The following is a 21,497-nucleotide window of genomic DNA, read 5'->3' on the forward strand; positions in this document are numbered from 1 at the left end:
GTAAACCAAGGCAGAGCCATGGGGGGCACGTAGATCGTGACCTGAGAGGCCGCAGGCAGTGCCATTCCGAGGGGCCATTGTTAGGTGTTGGCAGGTCACTCTGGGCATGCCCTCACCAGTCCTGGCCCTGGGACAGCAGCTTCTGGCCACGGCCACAGGTCTCTGACCACAACCTGTGACCTTCTCCAACCCTCGCCAGCACCTCGTCGCTGCATGAACTGTAGGTTGAGGCTGCAGCTGAAGTCAGTTGGGCAAACACCAGATGTGAAGCGGGGATCTGGAGAAGCAGAGGCCCAGGCGTCTCCCAGCGCTGCGTGGGTGTTTCAGCCTTTCTGAGCCTCGACATTCCCACCGGTCAAGCCAGGTGCTGAGGATGCAGGCTTCTCCTGGCTGGCACCTTCTCCTGCATCCTCCCCTCTTCGTCCCCGGAAACACACACAGACCCCGCATTCCTCCAAAAAGTTGTTTTTGTCTTTTTTAAATAATGTGAAAATGCCACGCGAAGGTTTGAACCAGAGGCCCCTCCAGGGGCCAGGCTGGGGCGGGGAAGGGAGACGCGAGAGGGGGGTCCAGGTCCCCGAAGCCTGCGGCCCCTGTCTGAGGCGGGGGGTGGGGGAAGCAGAGGCCTCCGCTGTGCCTAGGGGCGCCGGGCCCAAAAGAGTTCAGCTCAGTTCCGAGAAAGGCGGCTCTCCAGGGAGGGGAAGGGGCTTCCTGCCTCATTTGGCACCGAGGGGGTCAGGAGGGTCAGGGGAGCCATCCGGGGGGCTGAGGGGCAGGGGGCCAGGGCCTCCCGTTTGGCACATGGTGGGGGAGGGGGAGGGCCCAGCCTCGGGGGCCTCCCCGGAGGCGGTGTCTGTGGTGGTGGCAGTGGCTCCGTCGTCCACAGAGGATTCTATTCTCAACCCCTCTTCTGGGGGTGCAGGGGGGTTGGGTCTTCGGGGGATCAGTTCTCCACGGGGCCTGGCGATAGAGGGGGTGGAGAGAGAAACAGAATTAGAGGGCGGATGGGCTCACGGCTTCCGGTCACTGGGAGTGAAAGTGAAGCCCTTGCTGTGGCCCACAGGCCCCACCATCCGTGGGTCCCTTTTCCGGCCTCACCTTGTGCCTCCCCTCCTGCACGTCGCTCACTCTGCTCCAGCCACAGCGGCTTCCTCCAGTTCCTTCCAGGCTCCAAGCACAGTCCCACCCCAGGGTTCTTGCACTTGCTGCTCCCACCGCATAGCACCCCCTTTCCTGAGGCCCCTGCTGTAATTGCCCCTGTCTCAGAGGCTGCCCTGGCCATTTTTTCAGTTAAGCAGGTGCCCCTCCCCCACCAGCCATAGTCACCCTGTCACCCTGTGCTCTGGTTATTTTTCTTTTCCTCCCCTGAGATAATCCCAGTCGTTGTTGAAGAGCTTCCAATCTGCTTGTCCCTCTAGAATGTAAGCTCAGGGAGGACAGGCCTGCGGTCACTGTCACATCCCAGCGTCCAGCCAGGGCCTGCCACACAGCACCCTCTCACCAAGCTTTCCCATGACCCCTCCTCTCCCACTGGCAGGAACAACACCCCCTCTTCCCACACATCCAGAAAGACAAGGTCTCTCGGGGCGGAGGATCACTGGGCACCCTCACTCTCCACCACGCACCTCTTTCCTGAGTGGCTTCATTCCAGTCCCTGCCCCCATTCCCCATCCCTGAGCTTCCGTTTCCTTCTCTTTAAATTGAGAGCACGACCCTCGTGTCTTTTTCAGAGGAGTGGGGAGATTCTGGGAAACCTGGTGTCACTCAGCATCCAGGCGGCACGTGCTAAGTGGGCAGAGCGGAGGAGGCAGAGGGTCCCTTCCTTGGCCCCCGGCCACGGTCCCGCATCGCAGCCAGGCTCCACAGCTTCCCAGCCCAGCTGCAGAGGGCGAGCTGCTGATTGCATGGAGGGACTCTGGTTTCAGGCGATCTGGCCCTCCCTCTCCCTCCTGGTGAGTAACAGTGAAGTCATCCCCTCGGCCAGCCCTGCCAGCCTCAGCCCTGACTCACCACTTGGCCCCTGTCCCCACGCCTTGCAACCCACCCCGCCCTGTCCTCACGGGGGACCTCAGAGAAAGCCTCTGGAAGGAAGTGCCATTTGGGGCAAAACCTGAGAGTCAGCCCCCCTGCCCTTGGCTTGATGTGCACACACACCTCCCTCCTAGCCTGTGACCCCGCCTCCTTCCCAGGCACTAGTCAGCCCCTGAGGCCGGGGGCGCAGGTGGCCCTTCCTCTGTCACAGCCCTCCCGTGATTGCCTAATGCCCCCCAGGACTCAGCCCCCACCCCCAAGCCCTACATGGTCTTCCCTGGCCCCTCTCAAACCACCCCCTCTACCCTCCACCCTCTCTAAGCCACCCCCAGACATACCGCTTCCCTTCTGTCCCTTAAGTTGGCCAAGTTCTCTCCTGCCTCAGGCCCTTGGTGCAAGCTGTTCAGTCTGCTAGCTCCCCATCCCCTTCCTCTTCACCTAGCTAATGACGTCCACCCTTCAAGTCCCTGGTTCAATGGCACTTCCACCAGGGAGACAAAGCCCTTTCCTCTTGTCATCTGCTTTCTCAGAGGACCCTGGGGTCTGTGTCTGGGGGCGGGGCGGGGCGCACTGATCTCGCTCCGCGCGGAATCCCGCTGCCCAGCACAGCGCCTGCGCACCACCAGTGCTCATAGACACTTATTTATTGAAGCGCGGCAACAGCTGCCAGTTATAGACTGTGCACCGCCTCGGGCTCAGGCCCGTGCTTCGTGCACGGGGAGAATTAAATGACACAACCCCCTCAGCAATCTTCTGAGTCTCAGCTTGTTATTATCCCCATTCCACAGATGAGGAAGCCGAGGCACAGAAAGGGAAAGCGAGTCACTTTATGTCCCTTAGCCAAGAAGTGGCAGGGCCAGCTCCTGACCTCGGGCACGGTTTGCGAAAGCGGGAATGGAACGCGCCCTGAAAAGGCCCAGTTGCACCTTCTCCCTCCTCAGCCCCGTCAGGAGGAACACCTGTGCCTGCCTGGCGCCGGGCAAGCCTGGCATCCAGGGGAGTTCTCCGCATCCGCAGCAGGGGGCAGCAGAGAGTCCGAGTCTCATCCCTCCAGCCCCAGTCCCGTCCTGAGACAGCGCTGTGCCCGCCTCTCTGTGAGAATAGCCTAAGCTTTGGGACAGTCAAAAACGAAGGGTGACATGCCCCTCTCCCAAGGTGGCGGTGAGGACGAGCGGCGTGGCGTATGTGAAACACCGCAAGAAAGGAACTGGACAAACACTGACCGCTGGAGAGGGCATGGGCGCGGGCCAGGCAGCTGGTGTCTGCATCGCGGCTCCTCATTCCCCTCCACGCCTGGGTTTTCTCTTCTGTAAGGTGGGGCTGAGGCTAGCATCCACCCCATGGGATCGTAGTGAGGATTAAATGGGTTAAGATGTGGCAAGCACATGGTAGGTTCTCTCTGAGTGCCTGCTCTTCCTCTCAGCCGCGCACCGTAGTGGATACTGACGTGGGCCCCCCGGCCAGGTGCGCTCTGCTCAGGTTCGCACCAGCTGGGAGCCTGCTGGAGTCTCTCTCCTAGTCTGTCTGCCTCTGAGCGGGATCCTCCCCAAGGGAGGCTGGCTGAGGATGCTGCAAGTGCCAGGGAGGAGCCTGACCCGGAGATAGGGCAAAGACGGGGAAGACTTCCAGGACGTCCTTACAGAAGGGAAAACTGAGGCTTAGGGAGGCCCATCTGATGGACACCGCCCGGTATGCGCTGGTTCCAGAGTTGGGCGGGGTCTCAGGGACGAGCAGAGTGTGCACAGCGAAGGGAAGGAGACTTGGGAGGGGACGGCAGAGAAATTCAGAGGTGGGGACAAGAATGTGGAGAGAGAGAGATGGAGACAGACGGGGGCGGAGAAAGCTTGATAGAGGTCGAGGCAGGCCCTAGGATCTGAAGCACACGTACCTGCGGGCCTGGCGTCGGGGGCCCGGGTGGGGGGCCCCGGGGTCTCCAGCGCAGGCGAGACGGAGAAGCGGGAGAAGCACAGGGGGGGGCCTGGCGGGGGGAGGAGGGGGAAATCCTCCGCCCACTCGAAACTGCCTCCTAGCCGAAGGGGGTGAGGGGTAACAGGAGAGGATGAGGTCAGACCCTCGGACATCTCGGGAGTCCGCTTCAGCGGCCTCCCTCAGACCCCGCCCCCTGCTCAGGCCCCACCCTCAACTCTGCCCCACCTCCGGGTCCCGTTCCACTCCTCACCAAAGCCGCTGTCGTTGCTGGGAAACCCATCGCCGGGGGTGGCGGGGTGGGGAGGCGTCGGGGGCGCTGGCGGCGTTGATGGGTCCGTGTCCCCCTCGGGGGGGCCCTGGACGCTCAGCTCGTTGGTTGGCGTCTCCTGTGAAAACAGGTTAGGGGAGGCGAGAGGGGGCGAACGGTCACAACCTACCACTGCATCCCAGCCAGCAGCAAACCTCTCTAACATTTCGGAGTTTACTATTTCTTGCTGTGGAGATGGCCGACCCCCTAATCTCCCTAACCTGCCTTAGAAACCTCAGTTCAGCCTTAACCCCAGCCCCGCCCGAGGCTCCTTCCCCGACAGTGGAGCCCCGCCCACACACACCTAAGCAGCCCACCACAGGAATTCTCTCCTTGCTCCTTAACGTGATGCCTGCATGAGAGCCCCAAACCCAGAACTGTCTCCGTAAATCCTGCCCCGTCTCCTGGACCCCAACCTACCTCCGAGATCTCGACAGCAAAATCCAAATTCGGGCCCCAGAACTACCTGCTGCTGCGGGAAGTTCGGAGAACTACTTCCGAACCCCTATCCCATCTTGCACATCTCCCGACCCTCCCCTGGGCCCCTAAGCCCGGCCTTCCAAGCCCTATCCTTTAGTTTCAGTGGCTCAGGTCCCAGCTCTAGACCCTTCCTCACGCATCCCAGGACCTCAGCCCGTTTGGCCCGTCTCAGGTTCATTTATTTAGAAACAGCCCTAGTCCACAAGCACCACCCCTCCCTCCCTTTTTCCCTTCTACACTACCTGCCGCCTCCCCAAAGACAGTTACACAATCTTCAACCTATTTCTTTAGGCCCCGCCCCAGTCCTTTAGCTCAGCTCGTCCTTTAACCTGCTCCAAACCATTTTCACACAAGCCGCATCTCTTAAGCCCTACCTGCAGGCTCTCCGTGGCCCGCCCCTAGTGGGTAAAATCCATCCTGAGCCAGCCCCTTGGCCTCTGCCACTGGAGCGCTGGCGTATAAAACCCGCCCCAAACTTCACTAGGCTCCGCCTCCCATCAAGCAGCCCACCACGCCCCAATCTTTTCAAAGCTTTCTTCCTGGCCTCCTTCCAGGCTCCGCCCTCACAATCCTCCTTTCCAGATCCACTCTCACTCTCCACCCTCGCTCTGGGCTCCGCCCACTCCCCTGGCCCCGCCCCATGGTCAGGCCCCGCCTTCACACTCAAGGCCTCATCTCATTCTCCAATCTCGCCCCATTCCCCCGCCAGTCGGTCCCCAGGCCCCGCCCCCCGCACGTGCTCCCCGCCCCCCAACCCCGCGCACCTGGTCGAAGAGGTAGACGGTCACGTCCCCGTGGAAGGAGACCATCTTGCGCTTCCTCTCCAGTTCGCTGTCCTCGGGCTCGTCGGCCCCGCGCGGAGACTTGAGCAGCCCCCGCAACGGGCGGGCCGCGTCCGCGTCGGCGCTGCTCACCACGACCGGCACCGGGGCTGCCCGCGACCTCCCGGGGCCCCGCGGCCCCGCTGCCGCGCCCGACGCCGCCTCCTCGTCCTCCTCCTCGTCCTCGTCCTCCCCGTCCTCCTCCGCCGGCCCCGGTGCCCCCACCCCGCCGGCCTCCCCGCCAGCCGCCCCGCCGTCCGCGCCCTCCCACGGGGGCCGCCGCGGGCCCGGTCCCGGGAACGGCGTGAGCGTGAGCGGCGGCAGCGCCAGCGACAGCCGCGAGAGCTTGGCTGCGAGGAGAGAGACCAGGTGAGCCCCTGTTCCTGGGGAAATTGAGCAATGCCCTCCCCCCTAGCTATGTGGTCCCAGGTCATGTCAGACCACAATCTGAGCCTCAGTTTCTCTCCTTGTGAACCCGAGGGCTGCACTGGGACCTTGCTCCACTCAGAGCGGGAGAGATCTTCCCCTGACCGCAGTGCTTAACCCTCCCCATGGCTCTCCAGTACCAACTTCTCCCCACGGCCCACGGGGCCCCAGAGCCCTGGCCCTGCTGACCTCTCCAGACCCTTCCCCACCTCATTCTGGCTTGACTTTCATGCAGCCACACGAACCACCTCCCTGTTCCTGCCACCTCTGAGCCTTTGCATGGGCTGTTCCTTCTGCCTGGAACTTCCTGTTCTAACTCCATTCCTATTCCTCGTCCATCTATCTCTGGGCTTTCAAAGCCTTCAGAGATCTGCCAGGTCATCATCAGGCCACCAGCCCTGCACCCCATGGCGCCAAGCACCTCTCCTTCCGAGCAGATTATCTCAGTGTGTAACTATATTGTTGTGGGGATGTGATCCACTGAACAGAGACTGAGCCCTGCCCTGCTGGCCACATCCCTGCGCCCCAAGCACACGGAGGTACTCAGTCAATGTGTGTAGAATCACTGAGTGAGTTAATCCCTGCCGTGTGATGTTGACCAAGGTGCTTTCCTTCTCTGGCCCTCACTCAGTCAGGAGACAAAATTGGGTTGTCTAACCACCTCTTAGGCCCTTCCCTGCCCTTGGACTCCCTGATCTCATCCTGCTGGGAAGGAAGGGCTTCGGAGCCCCCAGAGGAGGAGACCTGGCCTTGAACCCCAAGCCCAGCCTGCTCACTTGCTCTGTGCCCCTGGACAAGGAGATCCACTCTCTGAGCCTCTGTTTCCTTACTGGTAAGCGGACAGGGGCCACTCACCCCACTAAGGCATGTGTGAACTATGCGCCAGGCCCTGTGGGGGATGACAGTGAGGACCAAGGAGGGTCAGCATGAGGTGGAGAAAGATGGATGTGGACCACTCCTCCCCTCATTCACTACTCCAGTGTCACTGGCCTTTTGCTATTCCCTAAACGGGCCAAGTTAGTGCCCATTTCAGTGCCCTACTCTTGACGTCCACAGGGCTCATTTCCTTCATGTCTGCTCCAAAGTCACCTCCCTGACCACCCATCTCCGGGTGATGGGGTGGGGGGTGCTATATAGCTATCAGGGCCCGTGAATACCCAGAGGAAGGACAGGATGTGGCCTTTGGAAATCAGGAAGATTTCCCAGGGCAGGAGAATTTTGAGTGGGGCGTTGAAGGAAGAATAGGAGTTCACTGGTTAAAAAACAAAAAGAAAAAAAGCAGCCCTGGCTGGCGTGGCTCAGTGGATTGTGTGCTGGCCTGTGAACCAAAAGGTCACTGGTTCGATTCCCAGTCAGGGCACATCCCTGGGTTGTGCGCCAGGTCCCCAATAGGGGGCATGTGAGAGGCAACTGGTTTATGTATCTCTCACACATCAATGTTTCTCTCCTTCCCTTACCCTCTCTCTAAAAATAAATAAATAAAATTTTTTTTTTAAAGGAGGCTACTCCCAAACTCTTCTTACCCAGCAACACAAACCCCCCCATTCCACCCCAGATCCCGTGAGGCATCTTAGCTGCCCATCGCCTGCCATTTTCATGCTGCCCTGGGTCTTTCCTGACACAGGTGGTGGTAAGCTCCCCACAACAGCCTTAAGGAGTGTGCTTATACCATGGGCTTTGAGGAAGGAGCCTTCTCTGCTGAGACCTCTTCCTGACCTTTCTCTCCTGAGCCACAGGCTCCCCCAGTAGACGGAGATGTGACCCTTCACTCCAGCGTGGCCGTGAGTTTGCCAATATGAAATAGGGTGCATCACTTACAACTTTCATACCAGCATTTAAGGAAATCCGGCCTGTGGGTGGTTCCAGTGGAACCAGAGTCCCTGTGGCTACATCTGGGTAGGGGCTGGACGTCCATCCGGCCACATGGACCACCTCCCCATCCCCCCACCTCTGAGCCTTGGCACAGGCTGTTCCTTCTGCCAGGAACTTCCTTTTCTTACTTATCTATACTCTTCATTTATCTTCGCCTAACGCACCCCCTCTGTGATAAAACACCTCCTGTGTTCCTATCCAAATTCAATGCCCAGAAAAGGCATTTCTGCAGCTTCTGGGCCCCCAGCCCCACGGAGACAGGGCAGGTCTGAGACTCCCTGGGTCCCAGCCATGGGCAGCTCCGGGCCTGGCACACTCCACAGATGCCTCAGCTTGTTGGAAAGCTGAAACCAGAGTTCACACAGATCAGCTTCGTTTGAATTGGTTTCAACCTTTGAGACACCGAGAACTCTGGTATGAGAGGGAGAAGCAGCAGGTTTGGCAACCCTGAGTGGACACCCCTGAATGGGGCCGAGAAGTGGCTGCATTTCCTCTGTAACGCCCACCTCACCTCTGCTCGCTGACCTAATGAGGTCATTTTTCAATACTGTCTGGCCCTTGTGAGCACCTGAATTTAAGGCTCCCGGTCTATGAACTGCAATAATAAGAGCAGGTATTTAGGAGGCACTGAAAGTCTTAACTTGCAACCCTACTAGGTAGGTGCTGTGCTTGTCATCCATTTTTTGGAAGATAGGAAAATCAAGGCCCAGAGAAGTAAGGTCATTTGTCCAAGGTCACAGAGCTAGGGATGTGAGCCCCAGCGCTGTGGCTCCAGTGTGTCTGCACTTGTCACCGCCAGCCTGACTTGCCTGCTACCCAGGGGCCGGAGATTCTCAGCTGCGCTCCTGAGGCCCCAACCTCACTCCCATGCTCCCAGCGGCCTCCTCACCTTTGATCTGCTCGCTGTTCCCCTGAGGGGGTCCCAAGTCCAAGAACAGTCGTGGCATCTCGGGGCCCTTCCTCTCGAGCTTGGGGGGGTCCCCGCCTCCGCTGGGTGCCGGGTCTCCGCCGACCCTGCTGTCTAGGGCCCCGGGCTCTCCCTCGGAGGCCACCTCCGGCCTGGCTCTCTGGGGCGCTGGCTCCGGCCTCCTCGGCTGTGCTTCCGGCGGCGGCAGAGGAGGCGGCGGCGGCTGTGGCCTCGTGTTGTCTACCCATCCGGCCTTTGCGTCCACGCCGTTTCCGAGGCCGCCGCCGGGGGCCATCCCCATGCCCACTGGGGCTCGGCCCCCACTCCCGAGGTCCAGCCTCCCAGCCCCGGGGGCTCTCAACGCCCCCCCAATCTCTGGGGCTCTCCTCTTGGTCCCCAGTTCCGGCGCCCCGCTCCTGGGGGCTTGGCCAATGGGGCCAGGGGCTGTCTCCCCGCCGTTCTGGGGCAAGGCCACTGCTCCGGGCATGGGGGCTCTCTCCAGTGAGGTCTCTGGGGCTGGCTCCCCGATCGTGGGGGCTGGACCGCCATTCTCGGGCATCTTCTCCCAGGGTCCTGGGGCTCTCCAGGGCCCAGTCTCTGGCAGCCTCTCGGTGCTCCTGAGCAGTCTCAGGCCCCCATTCTCGGACACCGTCTCCTCCGCCTTTGGGGGTGTCGGGCCCCCATTCACCAGCACTGTCTCTTCTCTCTCGGGGGACCTCAGCTCCCCATTCTGCAGCACTGTCTCCTCCCTCCTTGGGGGCGTCAGCTCCCCATTCACCAGCACTGTCTCTTCTCTCTCGGGGAACCCCAGGCCCCCGTTCTCCACCACCTTCTCCTCGATGTCTGGGGCTGTCTGCGCCCTGTTCTCCGGCACTGTCGCCCCGTTCACAGGGGGCCTCGGGTCCTCGCTCGGGCTTGAGGCTTTCTTCCCGCTGCCCGGGACTGTGGCTTCCCAGCTCAGGCCCGGGGCTTTCTCTCTGTGGCCGGGGCCTTTCCCTGCCTTCCTGGGCCCCGTCTCTGTCTCTCGGGGGGGTGTCGCCTTGTCCCCCAGGAGGTTCCTGGTCACGTCCTCCCGCAGGGACATCAACAGCTGCTCGGTGCTCACTTGAACTACGAAGGTTGGCTTCTCCCGGGTCCCCGGAGGTGGGAGGGGACCCGGGTCTGGGGGCGGCCGGGGCGCTCCCGGGTCGGGTGGCTCGGGGGGAGCCCGTGGCCGAGGGACCCCTTCCTCCTCGGCCGCCCCCCCACCTGGGAAGGCTCCCTCGGGGGAAAAAGGGGTCTCGGTCTCGTAGCCGCTGTCCCCCGGCTTGGGGCCCGGAGACGACAAGCCTGAGCCGGGACTGGCCACGGCCGAAGGGGGGTCTGGGGACACGGCGGGGTCCGTGGAGGCCCGGGGAGGTGGCGGCGGGGGGGGGGGAGCAGGAGGCGGCCCCCGCCCGGGGTACTGGGGCGCCGCCGCCCCCATGAGGGGGTCCAGAAACTCGGGGGGGACCGAAGAGGGGGGGGCCAGCGGCAGGTCGGCCAGGGAGCCCCGCTCTGCCCGCAGGGACGAGTCGTCCTCTGGGGGATGGGAGCAGCCAAGAGCGGGGTGGCCCCCCCAGCCAGAGACAGCGTCCCCCCGCTCCAAGGGCAAGCAGGAGCAGGCCCCTTCGCGGCTGCACAGGGGACAGGGCAGGGGTCCTCGGCGGCTGGGGCCGCCTCCGAGGCTGCTGCTGTCCTCTCCTGGGGAGCTGCCCTCCTCCTCCTCCTCTTCCTCCTCGGCCCACGCGGCCCCCCGCTCCCCCAGCACCTCGGCGGGGTCTCCCGCCAGGGTCTCCCCAGCGCCCCGGCCCTCGGGGTCCCAGCCGCTCAGGAGGAAGCTGCCTGACGCCGAGGACTGGGCCGGGAAGGGCCGGGGCGTGGGGAAAAGGGGGGAGGCCCAGGTCTCGGACACCAGCTGGGGGACCTCGGCGGGGGCCTGGGGGGCCTGGGGAGCCGGCACCCCTGTGTCCAGGGGGTCCCAGTCGTTGGGGAAGAGGGGCTCAGGTGGGGAGCCATGCTCCTCCAGGCGGATGTAGTACTCGCTGCTCACGGAGGGGCTGCGGGCGCTGATGACCGGCAGCACGCTGGGCGCGGACAGCGCCTCGTAGAACGGGTTGGAGGGGTTGGCGTGGGGTGCCGGGGGCGCAGATGCCGGCTGCCAGGGCGGCGCACCCCCACCCCGGCCGGCCCCCCGCCTCGCCTTCTCCCACAGGCACTCGAGGTTGAGGCCACGGCTGCTCTCGGTGACCGTGAGCACGTCGTCAGGGTCAGCCCCGGGGAAGCCATCCAAGAGGGGGAACGGCGAGGACAGGGTCCCCGGGCGGGGCGCACTGTGGGTGGCGGGCCAGGGCCACGGGAAGGGGCCATCTCGTGGCGGGGGGGGCGGGGGTGGGGGCCGAGGGGGCCGCTCGGAGAGCAGGTAGGTGAGCTGCAGCTGGAGGTCAGAGGCCGAGGGGCGCTGGGCAGGCGGCCGCCAGCAGGACTGCAGGATGTCGTACCTGAGGGGATGGAGGAGGCAGGCAGCAGTCGGGCAGTGGGGGCGGGGGGGGCCTCTGGTGTGGGCAGACACCAAGAAGAGAGGGGGACCAGAGACCCAGGGAGGGAGAGAGAGACACCCAGTAGAAAAGGACAGGGACCCTAAGAATGGAGGGACAGAGTCCCAGAGGGAGAGAGGACAGCGAGGCCGACAGGAGGCAATGATGGCGAAGGCAGCCTCCCTGTGCGGGCTTTGAGCTCTGGAGCCAGAGAAAAGCAAGCGGCCGGGCCCTTCTTGGACTGAAGAAATGCGGGTTCAAACACTAGCTCCACCACCTGTGCCCCAGCAGCAGATACCAAGCACCAGATGGTGGCAGAAGGGGTAGGGATGTGCCTGCACCACTCCAGGGGCAGTGGCAGGGTGGTGAGGTTGTGGGTGGTGTGTGCGGGGAGGTGGGGTGTCCTGGGGCCGCCCTGGGGCCAGGTTGGGGAGGCCAGGGTCTGGGTGGGCCCCACACTCACCAGTAGTCTGCATAGGGCAGCTTGAGCCGGGGCCGGGCCAGCTTGACGTGCTGCTGGCGGACGACAAAGGCCAGGACCTCCTCGTCGGACAGGTGGCGGTAGGGCTGTGCCCCAAACTCAAACAGCTCCCACAGAGTCACCCCCAGGGACCTGCAGGGAGCAGAGGACAGACAGAGGTCAGGGCCCCACCCCCACCGGCCTGGGGGCCGCCCCTCTGACCCCAGTTTCCCCATCCGTGGCCCTGCCCGCTGCCCTGCGGCCCGGGAGCCTCACCAGATGTTGCTCTCCCGGCTCTGGTCCACCACCATGAAGGTCCCGTGCAGCTCCCCGAGCAGCTCCGGCGCTGCCCAGCGCAGCGGGATCCACAGGCGCTCTGGCGTCAGATAGTAGTCCTCCTGGGGGCGGAGGAGGGGGGGCGGCAGAGGACAGGGTCAGATGGGTCGGGACACCCCCACTGCCCCCAGCCCGGATGGGAGGCGGGCAGCCCCCACCTTGTAGTTGCTGTGAGCCAGCCCGTAATCTCCGATGCGCACGGTGAGGTCGGAGGTCAACAGGCAGTTGCGCAGGGCCAGGTCGCTGGGCACGGGTCAAGGGGGCCAGGTGAGAAAGAGGCAGGCCGGGGCGGTCACCCCAAGGCCTAGGTTCTGCCGCTCTCCGGTCTCCGCCCCTTCCTCCTCTCCGGCTCTCCAACCCGACCCCCCACCTCCCTGGCTCCTCCAGGATTTTCCCCTTTTGTGTCCGTCACTCCAGCCTCCTCAGCCCCTTGAGCCCCTCCCCCTAAGTCACCCCCCCCACCCCTGCCCCGGGCTCCCCAGCCACCACCTGTGCACGTAGTTGTGGGAGTGGAGGTGCGCCAGCCCGCGGGCGATCTCCAGGCCCATCCTCTGCAGGGTCCGCAGGTCTCGTGGGGGCAGCTCAGGGGACAGGCCCTCCGGAGGCCGCTGGGCCCGAAGGTAACGCTTCAGGTCCCCCTGGGAGGGAGGGCAGGAAGGGGTCAGCGCCACCACCACACCCCCCCCACCAGGCATCCATCCACACCTCCAGCCAACCCAAGCGGAGGCAGGGCAGCCCCTCTGGGCCTCACAGGGTAATCACAGACACCCCCCCTCGTCCAGTGGCGCCGCCTGTGGAGGGAGTGCCCCCCACATACAAGAGCTGTTGGCACTTGTCACACAGGTGTTGCTGTGATGACGACGAGGTGTTTGCCTAAGGGTCCCAGGACCCCAGGCCTCCCGGCCCCCGCTGTGTTCCCCACAGACCCTCACCAGCTGACAGAACTCCATGATGAGCAGGAAAGGCAGGGTCTCCACGCAGACGCCCAGGCACTGGAGGACGTTGGGGTGCTGCAGGCTCCTGGGGGGAGGGGGGCAGTCAGGAACCAGCCCCTTCCCGGCCCCAGCCACCCAGCAACACCCAACTGTCGCTCCGACCTCACTGCTGCTTGGTCTCCCCCACCACACGTGCACACTCTCTCCCTACGGTCCTGTCTCAGGTCCACTGTCCCCCCAGTCCGTGGGCCAGAACACACCCCACCCCCGTGCCTCCTTGCCCCTCCTTCCTCCTCACCCCCAGCCTTCCCGCCCCCCCACTCCCTACAGCCCGGGCTCAAGCCTCCTCCTCACATCCTGGCCTCTCTTCTCTCCCCTCTCCTCCTGTCTCTCTTTCAGGCGGTTGCTGGCCATGGTTCCCCAGAATGCCCACGTGGCTTGTCCCTCAGTCTGTCCTGGCCCTCCAGCCGGCCCCACCCAGCATCAATTCCGATGCCGGTGTGGCCCTCCCCAGACACACACGGAGGCCCCGGGCCTTTGCCCTGAGTTCTCTCTGGGGATCACCCCGTCCCCAGACACAGTACTCCTCATTCCTCGGCTTTGGCTTCAACATCCTTTGCCCGAAAACCTCACTGACCCCCAATACCAGGGGTGCCCCTCCTTCCACTAGGCAACGAGCTCTACTAAGACTAAGGGTCTGGGGCTTTTTGTTCATGCAGCCACATCCCCAGTAGACCAGTGGGTGTTCCATAGAAATGTATGGAACAAGCCCTGGCTGGTGTGGTTCAGTGGACTGAGCGCTGGCCTGCAGTCGCTGGTTCGATTCCCAGTCAGGGCACATGCCTGGGTTGTGGGCCAGGTCCCCGGTGTGGAGCATGCAAGAGGCAGCCACGCATTGATATTTCTCTCCCTCTTTCTCCCTCCCTTCCCCTCTCTAAAAAAATAAAGATTAAAAAAATTGTGTGGAATGAAGGATTTCCCCTTGCTACACGGGAGATGAAAAGGTTCCGGGCTTGCAGCCCAGGGCCTGGCTCGCGGCAGGTGCTCAGTCAGTTATTTTCCCTCTGGCACTGGGCAGGAGGCAGGGGCCACGTGTGCACTGCAGGGCCCAGGGCCTAGGGCCCGGCCGTGCACAACCGGTGTTCGTTCCAGCCTCACCCACTTGAGAGAATAATGCCTCCCGTTCCTGCCTCTGCCGCGGCCCCAGTCTGTTCAGGGGCTTGAAACCTGGCGGGACACGTAGGTGGAAGCCTGGGCCCCCTGCACTCCCACTCGTCTGACCCACAGGCCACCGCTATGGCCGAACCCTCCTGATAGTCATGCAGGGCAGACTGGTTTCCCATGGGATCCACAGGGAACGCAGGCTCCGACGGGCGAAGCGACTTGCCCAGGGCACACAGGTGGGAAGGGTGGCAGAGCTGGGATTTGATCTTGGATCTCTGGCTTGCTCAATCTGCCGAGGGCCGATGGCACTTGTGCTCGCTCAGGTGACGGTATGGACCCCGAGCCACCAGGGTAGCCCCGCACCCTCCAACAGAGCTCTCTGTGATGGTGGGAGTGCTCCGGGCCTGAGCTGTCTCACGCGGGAGCCACAGGCCACCTGCGGCCACCAAGCCCCTGAAATGGGGCAAGTGTGGCTGGGGAAATGACTTTTTAGCTTGACTTTATTTAACACAAATCTAAGTGTCTAATCTATAGCCACATATGGCTATATATGGCTAGTGATTGCCAGCAGATACAGGCAAATAAGCAACTAAGCAAATTAAAAAAAAAAAAAAGACAACAAACTGGCCCTGGCTGGTGTGGCTCAGTGGATTGAGCACTGGCCTGAGAACCAAAGGGTCGCTGGTTCAATTCCCAGTCAGGACACATGCCTGGGTTTCGGGCCAGGTCCCGAGTAGGGGGCATGCAAGAGGCAACCACACACTGATGTTTTTCTCCCTCTCTTTGTCCCTCCATTTCTCTATCTCTAAAAATAAATAACATCTTTAAAAAATAAAATCTTTTAAAAAAAATGACAGACTGGATGCGTGTTATGAAGAAAACATGGGTTGGCATGATGGGGGAAGCCCAGGATCTCCCTTAGGGGTGCATGTGTGTATGGGGTGGGGTGTGAAGGCCTCTCTGAGCTGAGACCTGAGGGGAAGGGTCTGAAGCTGGGGTCGCTGAGCCAGGACTGATATCCCAGAGGGAACAGCAAGGGCCAACAAGGGTCCGGAGGCAGAAGGAGGCTGATAGGCAGGGGGTTAGTGAGCAGGGTGGCCAGGGTGAGGGGGTCCAGTGGCAGGAAGGGCATGGGGTCAGGCTGTGTAGGGCCGGTGGCCTGTACAGAGGAGCTGGACTTTATCGTGTGGGCAATAGGGAGCCATGGAGGTTTTAGAGCAAGGGAGTGATAAAGTCCACTGTCTGGGTCTCTTGGGGTAAATTCCAGTGTTAAACTGTCTAACAAGGGGTCTCTCTATTCTCATCCTTCCTGTGACAGTGAATGTGCTGTGGCCCAAGAAGCTTACTTAATATGTGTTTATCTAGAGGCCCTTGGAATAGAGGAGAGACCTAGCAGGGAAAGGACAGGATCCTGCTTTCTCAGACCTCCTAGGCCAGTGGGGGCGGGGGAGAGGGGCCAGAGCTCCTCAGTGGCCATTTGGGATGCTTGCTCAGGGCCCTGCTCTGTGATCTGGATCCTACCCTCCCTCACCCACAAAGCAGGAGCCTGAAGATGTACCACCCAATGCTTCACACAGGCTGACCTCCCATCCTCTCAGCGGCCCTCCACACGAGAACACTCGGGCTTCCCGGGCTCCCTTTCTAGACAGAGACCCCGAGGTTCAGAGTAGAGAGGGCAGGCCTCTAGCTCTGCTCCTGAGCCCTCCCCTTGCCCTCTCCACACGGCCTTTCATATAACTGGCTCTGTCCCCAGAAAGAACCTGAGGCTCAGAGAGGGAAACTCTCTTGACTGAACAGCACATCCCAGAAGAGGTAGATCCAGGATTCGAACCCAGATTATATGCCACACCACACTCTCATTCCCAAACGTTCCCTCCAGGAGGCGCACACGGGGATTCTTGGGCCTCCAGGACCCCCGTCTAGCATACCTGTAGGGCTGGGCTTCTGAGATGAACTTGCGCTGCTCCAGGGGCCCTGCGCTCGCCCGGAGCTCCTTCACCACCACCTGGGCTGGGGTGTAGTCCGAGAAAATCTCTCCCAGGATCACCTGGCCAAGGGGACCCAAGAGTCAGAACCTGTGGCTTCCCCACACCCCCCCCCTCGAGAAGTGCATTATGGGGATTGTAGTTTGGGGCCTTCTCAAGTGATTGGGGGAGGGGCCTTCCCCTGGGACCACCTCCACTCCGCCAAAGTCTCCCTACTTCCCCCTCTTTTCAGGCTGTCCCCTCATATCCCACCACCACCCTTGTCCCCCACCAAACACGGGGTGAGAGACTCACAGGCCCAGAGTCCGACGGACGCGGGGACGAATGGAAGGATGGACAGACGGGCGCGTGGAGAGCCAGGTGGCGAGGCGGAGTGATCAATGGAGTGAGGAGGAAGGCGCTGACAGACAGATGTGGGGAGATGGGGTGGGTGGGAGTGGGGGAGAGGTGGATAGAGGTGAGGGTGATGGGTGGGCTGAGGAGGCAGGGGGAGGAGGCAGGGAGCAGATGAGAAGTGGTTCTGGAACAGGGGAATGGACACAGAACGGCAGTACAACCCCGGGATTGCATGGACCCCCTGCTGCCCACCCCCAGTCCACTCACCTTCCCGAACCAGCCACTCCCAATCTCTTGTAGGTAGCTGAGGTGCTGGCGGCTGAGGCCCAGGGGAGTGGTCATGTCTAGGGAGGGGCAAAATGGGGAGGCTCCTGAGCCTCTCTCCCCTCTTAAGTGCCAACCACACCTCCCCACTCCTAGGGACTGGAGGGGTCAAACCAGACACCAGTCTCTCCCTCCATTGGCTGCTCCCAACATTCCAATGATGGGACCTCAGCCTCCTCATTGGCTGCCCACAGGTTCCAGTATCCAATCCACCCTTCTCTTTGGCATCCCAAGATCCTGTGACGTGACTTCAGCCTGCCATTGGCTGCCTCGGAGATTGAGACCTCAGCTGCCCTCACCATTACTGGTCCCACACAAGGATCCCTAAATATGGTTTTGGTGTAAGCAGTGCCTTTCACCCAGAGGATCTCTGACTCCCTCTCGGTCACGATAATGGGACTCCCACCTGCACTTTTCCCCTTGGCTGCTTGGGGTCTCAGCCGCCGGGCCCCTGAAGGGAAGACCCTCAAGACCATGGGATCCCAGGCAGGGCAGGGGGCGGCACCTGAGTGTGAAGGCTGCGGAGCAGGCATCGGCAGGGAGACCTCCGCCAGTGGGAGAATGTAGACATCAGGCAGCGACTGGGAGGAGGAGGTCTCCTCCGCTGGGGGAGTGTACTCCCCAGAGCAATCCTCCCCTTCAGGGTTCTCAAACTCCTGGGGCCGGGAGGGGTGAGGAGGGGAGAACACAGGGCTGAGACACGCCAGCGTCCTTTGTGTAAGTACGCCTCCCCATCTTTCTCGGAACTGTCTCCAGTCCCAGTCCAATTTCCATCCCAAGCCTCCGGACCTTGCCGTAACTTCAGGACCAAGGGAGCGCTCGGACTGACTGCCCGCTCTCCCTCACCAACCACCTGGGTTGGGGGCAAAGGCCTTGCTGGGGTCTTCCCTCCCACCTTGAACCCGCTCGTGCCCCTCACCTTGAAGCCGACATCGCCCCGTTTGCAGCATAGACAGGTGAGGAGGAGGAAGATGAAGGCCAGTAGACCGGAGCAGGAAATGAGGACCACGGCGTAGGGAGGAGCCAGAGGGGCTCGGCCCAGGGCGAATCCATCTGTGGGCACAGGGCTGGGCTGGGGTCCCGGCTTGAAGCCCCTGGCTCCGGGATTCCATGTCCCTCCCATCCCGGCCAGTACTGACTACAACTCCCATGACGCTCTGCAGCCACCAGCCCCTTGGCAGAGGAGCCGGGTGGCCCTGTGCATTGTGGGAGTTGTAGTTTGGAGCCTTCTCAAGTGATTGGGGGTGGGGTCTCCCCTCTCTCCCCAAACTGGGACTCCCCCCAACTCCGCATCACATCACCCCAGGCCTGGAAAAATTCCAGTGAACACTGAGGAAAAGAGAAGTGATAGTGGAGCCTGGAGCTCCCAGAATTTACAATTCGCTCCCACTGACAGCCTCATTACCCCCTGTTTGGGGAAGAGGATGAGCCCCCACTTGCAGGCTGGGAGAGGATTCTTGCCCCATGCTGGAACCCTCCGGTTAGTGAGGTTGAGGTATGTCTCTTTTAGGGACACTTGGAGCTCACACATGTCCTCTGTCCCTAGCCCAAGCCACAGAGAAGGGAACCCCAGCAAGCCTTGGGTCTCCCCAAAGCTAGAGACAGCCTCTGGTGCTGTATCTGCCTTAGAAATAGCATCGTTCCCTCGGCCCCCCGTTCTCCCAGAGGCCCTGTCCTTCCCCGGCTCGCTGCACACACCTGCGCGCACACACGCGCGCGCACACACATGTTGCCCAAATGGACCCCCTCCCCACCCAGCCCCCAGTCTTCCTCCCACAGGCCCTGTTGACCGAGGCTCGGTCTCCGCGGTTCCCCAGGCCCCGGCTCAGCGGCAGGAAGACATGCACACAGGTGATGAAGCCAGAACCCTGCGGACAGACCCCTGGGCAGGCCGAGGTGGAGGTGGGGGCCGCTGGACAGCCGGATGGCCAGACAGACTTACCCGGGTGGGCCGGGGACGCCAGGCAGCCAGAGGCGGAGACGGCTGCGAGGAAGATGAAGGCGCCAGGGGCAGGCATCTTGTCGATGATGGAAGGGAGGCGGAGGTGGTGGCGGCTGGGGAGGAGGGGGGGCGGGCCCTCAGCCCCCAGCCATGGGGACCCGTGGGACCCTGGCCTCCCCCCGGCCTAGGAAGAGGGGCAGGAGACGCAGGACTGGGGGAGGGAGGGGCTGCTTAGTGGCTCAGGTACCCCCCTCCCCCTCTTTGAAGGGACAGATAGATGAAGGGATGGAGAGGAGGACAGAGGAGAGGAGCTGGGGAGCCGGGGTTGCTGGGGTTGGGGGGGGCGAGGGTAGGATGGGAGGGGGGAGAATGAGGGCCCCGCCCCCGAGGGCAGCCAGGATTGGGGGAGCAGAAAGCCTGTCAGAGGAAGGGTGGGAGGAGGAAGGATGGAGGGAGGATGGAGCATCGTCATGGCAACTGGTTCCCCAGTAGCATTGGCTGCCAGGAGGGAGGGGAGGAGGAGGGACAGACAGGGACCAGAAGACCACGGGGGATGGGGGGCGCACAGGGCCCACAGTGCCTGTCCCAGACACCACTGTGACATGCCACCAGCATAGACACGTGTGCTTCACGCCAAGATGCAGATGTCAGGCAGGCATACGCAGCTCACGCATGGCTGACACACGTCGCAGAGACCCTCATAGACAGGCACATCACATACAAAGGTGGACAGCCATCGGCAGATGAGGACACGTCCACGTCACACACAAAGACGCAGGGACGACAGGCTGCACTGGGGACACAGGCAGGCTGGCCCCCAGCACAGATGCACCCAGCCAGCAGGAAGGGTAAAGCAGCACAAAGACCCACACAGGCTACGGACGAAGTAAAGCCCCGAATACCAGACACGCACACCACAGACAAAGGTCCACGCAGACACCACAGTGACACACCGGGGCACACGTTCTCGAGCACAGACACCCCACAGACAGATATGGGCAACAAAGAGCACCTCAAGACACAGCATCATGTACACAGACACAGACACGCACTCCACACAAACACCGGCACCACTACACAGAGACATGTAAACACACGACACACACTAACACAGATATGGACCACACGCAAAAATAGGCACAGGCACACGGCAGATCTGCGGAGAGGCAGGCATACCACGCATGCACACACACAAACACAACACATATACACACACACAGGTACATAAAAGGTACACAGCCCTCACCGACCCACATTTCACCCACCTGAATACACCCCCCCACACACTTTGCACACTCAGAAACACAAGGACAGGTACAACTCCTACATGGTCACACACACACACAACCCATTCAAAGAATCACAGACACATACCAGCTCCACAAATCACATACAAAATACACATAAATATAGCACACACCTATCCGGGCCACATGTAACATACAAGTACACACACAAAAACACAGACACAGCACAGGCAAAATAGAGAATACATACACACATGGACAGACACTTCACAAACATACACACAATTCACACAAAGTTACAAAAGACTCATCACCCCACCGTAGTCACACATCGCATGCAGGCACACGTAACACAACCGAGATGCCAAACACCTACAAAGATGCATACACAAGACCCACATTGCCTATGAAGTTACACAGCCACAGACACTTGCCTCACGCAAAAAATGCATAATCATAGTTTATTTTACATATTTATTCACTTGAGCCTGTACTCTGCGCCAGGCATTGTTCTCTGCGCTTTGCACATATTACCTTTTAATCCTCACAGCAGCCCTCTGAGACAGGTACTTTTATCACCCCCATCGCACAGATGAGGAAACTGAGGCACAGCGAGGCACAGTCGCCTGCCCCAAGGCACATAGCCAGGAAGTGGCAGAGTGGGGACTGGAACTCGGCCCGTCAGGGACACAGACAAAACAGACAAGGACGCACACATCACGTTCCAGGCTGCCGCCGTCTGGGGGGCCACACCGCACCCCACAACACCCCCCGCCCCGCACACACACCGGAAGCACCAACTCCCTCCCCGCGCGGGCGTCTCCAGGGTCTGTGAGCACCTGTGAGGCGTCGGCCCTGCACCGCGCATCCCGGACGCAGCCTCACAACACACCGCGGAGACGACTCAGACACCCCCTCCGAGCCTGGCCCTCCCCGCCTCTGCCTTCCAGCAGGGGTCCAAGACCCCAAGGGGTCCGAAACACGCAGCCGTGGCCTCTCCACGCACCCAGGACCAGTGGCTCACAAACGCCGCAGTGCACAGCCTCCTCATTATGGGCCCTAGGGGAGGGGCGGGGGCTGCTGGGGTCGTATAGGAAAAACTGAGACAGGTTCACTGCTCCAGGAGGGGTGGGAGGGAGGGGCTGCCCAAACCAAGGCTGCGTGGGGTCTGACCATTATGCACGTAGAGAAAACGGAATTAGTGGGTAGGGGGTAGCAAATACACAAGGATCTGCCCCCTTGGCTGAAGGGCAAAGAACCTGGCGGGAGCAGAGGCTTATGGGAGGTGTAGTCCCAGACCTGAGGCTTGTGGGAAATGTAGTCCTGGGTCATCCAGCAAGGAGTCTCGATTTAAGCATTTACCTGGGAGGAAGAAGCGGAGGGATGACGGTAACAGGAGTCAGGAGGACTGCTACCATGGTCTTTGAAAATGATGTGGGC

The 21,497-nt window shown here is 61.6% G+C and overlaps 1 protein-coding gene across 1 annotated transcript; it reads right to left on the minus strand.

Moving 5' to 3' along the window:
• Positions 1-501: 501 nt before the first annotated feature.
• LMTK3 (lemur tyrosine kinase 3) lies at positions 502-20,991 on the minus strand. The gene is made up of 16 exons (XM_045856386.1): positions 20,897-20,991; positions 18,811-18,923; positions 17,788-17,921; positions 17,374-17,524; positions 16,812-16,888; positions 16,152-16,270; positions 13,057-13,144; positions 12,614-12,762; positions 12,283-12,367; positions 12,065-12,186; positions 11,792-11,941; positions 8,756-11,292; positions 5,512-5,918; positions 4,211-4,346; positions 3,920-4,057; positions 502-960 (listed from the first exon to the last, which is right to left on the minus strand). The coding sequence occupies exons 1-16, from the start codon at positions 20,923-20,925 to the stop codon at positions 944-946; spliced, it is 4,452 nt and encodes a 1,483-aa protein (XP_045712342.1). The 5' UTR covers positions 20,926-20,991; the 3' UTR covers positions 502-943.
• Positions 20,992-21,497: the final 506 nt, after the last annotated feature.

This window comes from Phyllostomus hastatus, unplaced genomic scaffold, assembly GCF_019186645.2.
Source record: "Phyllostomus hastatus isolate PE091 unplaced genomic scaffold, TTU_PhHast_1.1 phas_scaffold_1224, whole genome shotgun sequence".
Classification (NCBI taxonomy): Eukaryota; Metazoa; Chordata; class Mammalia; order Chiroptera; family Phyllostomidae; genus Phyllostomus; species Phyllostomus hastatus.

Coding starts and splice junctions, on each gene's coding strand:
- LMTK3 (XM_045856386.1), bottom strand. CDS start 20,925: ATGCGCGGTGCAGGGCCGACGCCTCACAG. Junction 12,763..13,056: donor TCATGGAGTTCTGTCAGCTG/GTGAGGGTCTGT, acceptor CCTCCCTCCCAG/GGGGACCTGAAGCGTTACCT. Junction 5,919..8,755: donor GAACAGCGAGCAGATCAAAG/GTGAGGAGGCCG, acceptor CTCTCCTCGCAG/CCAAGCTCTCGCGGCTGTCG.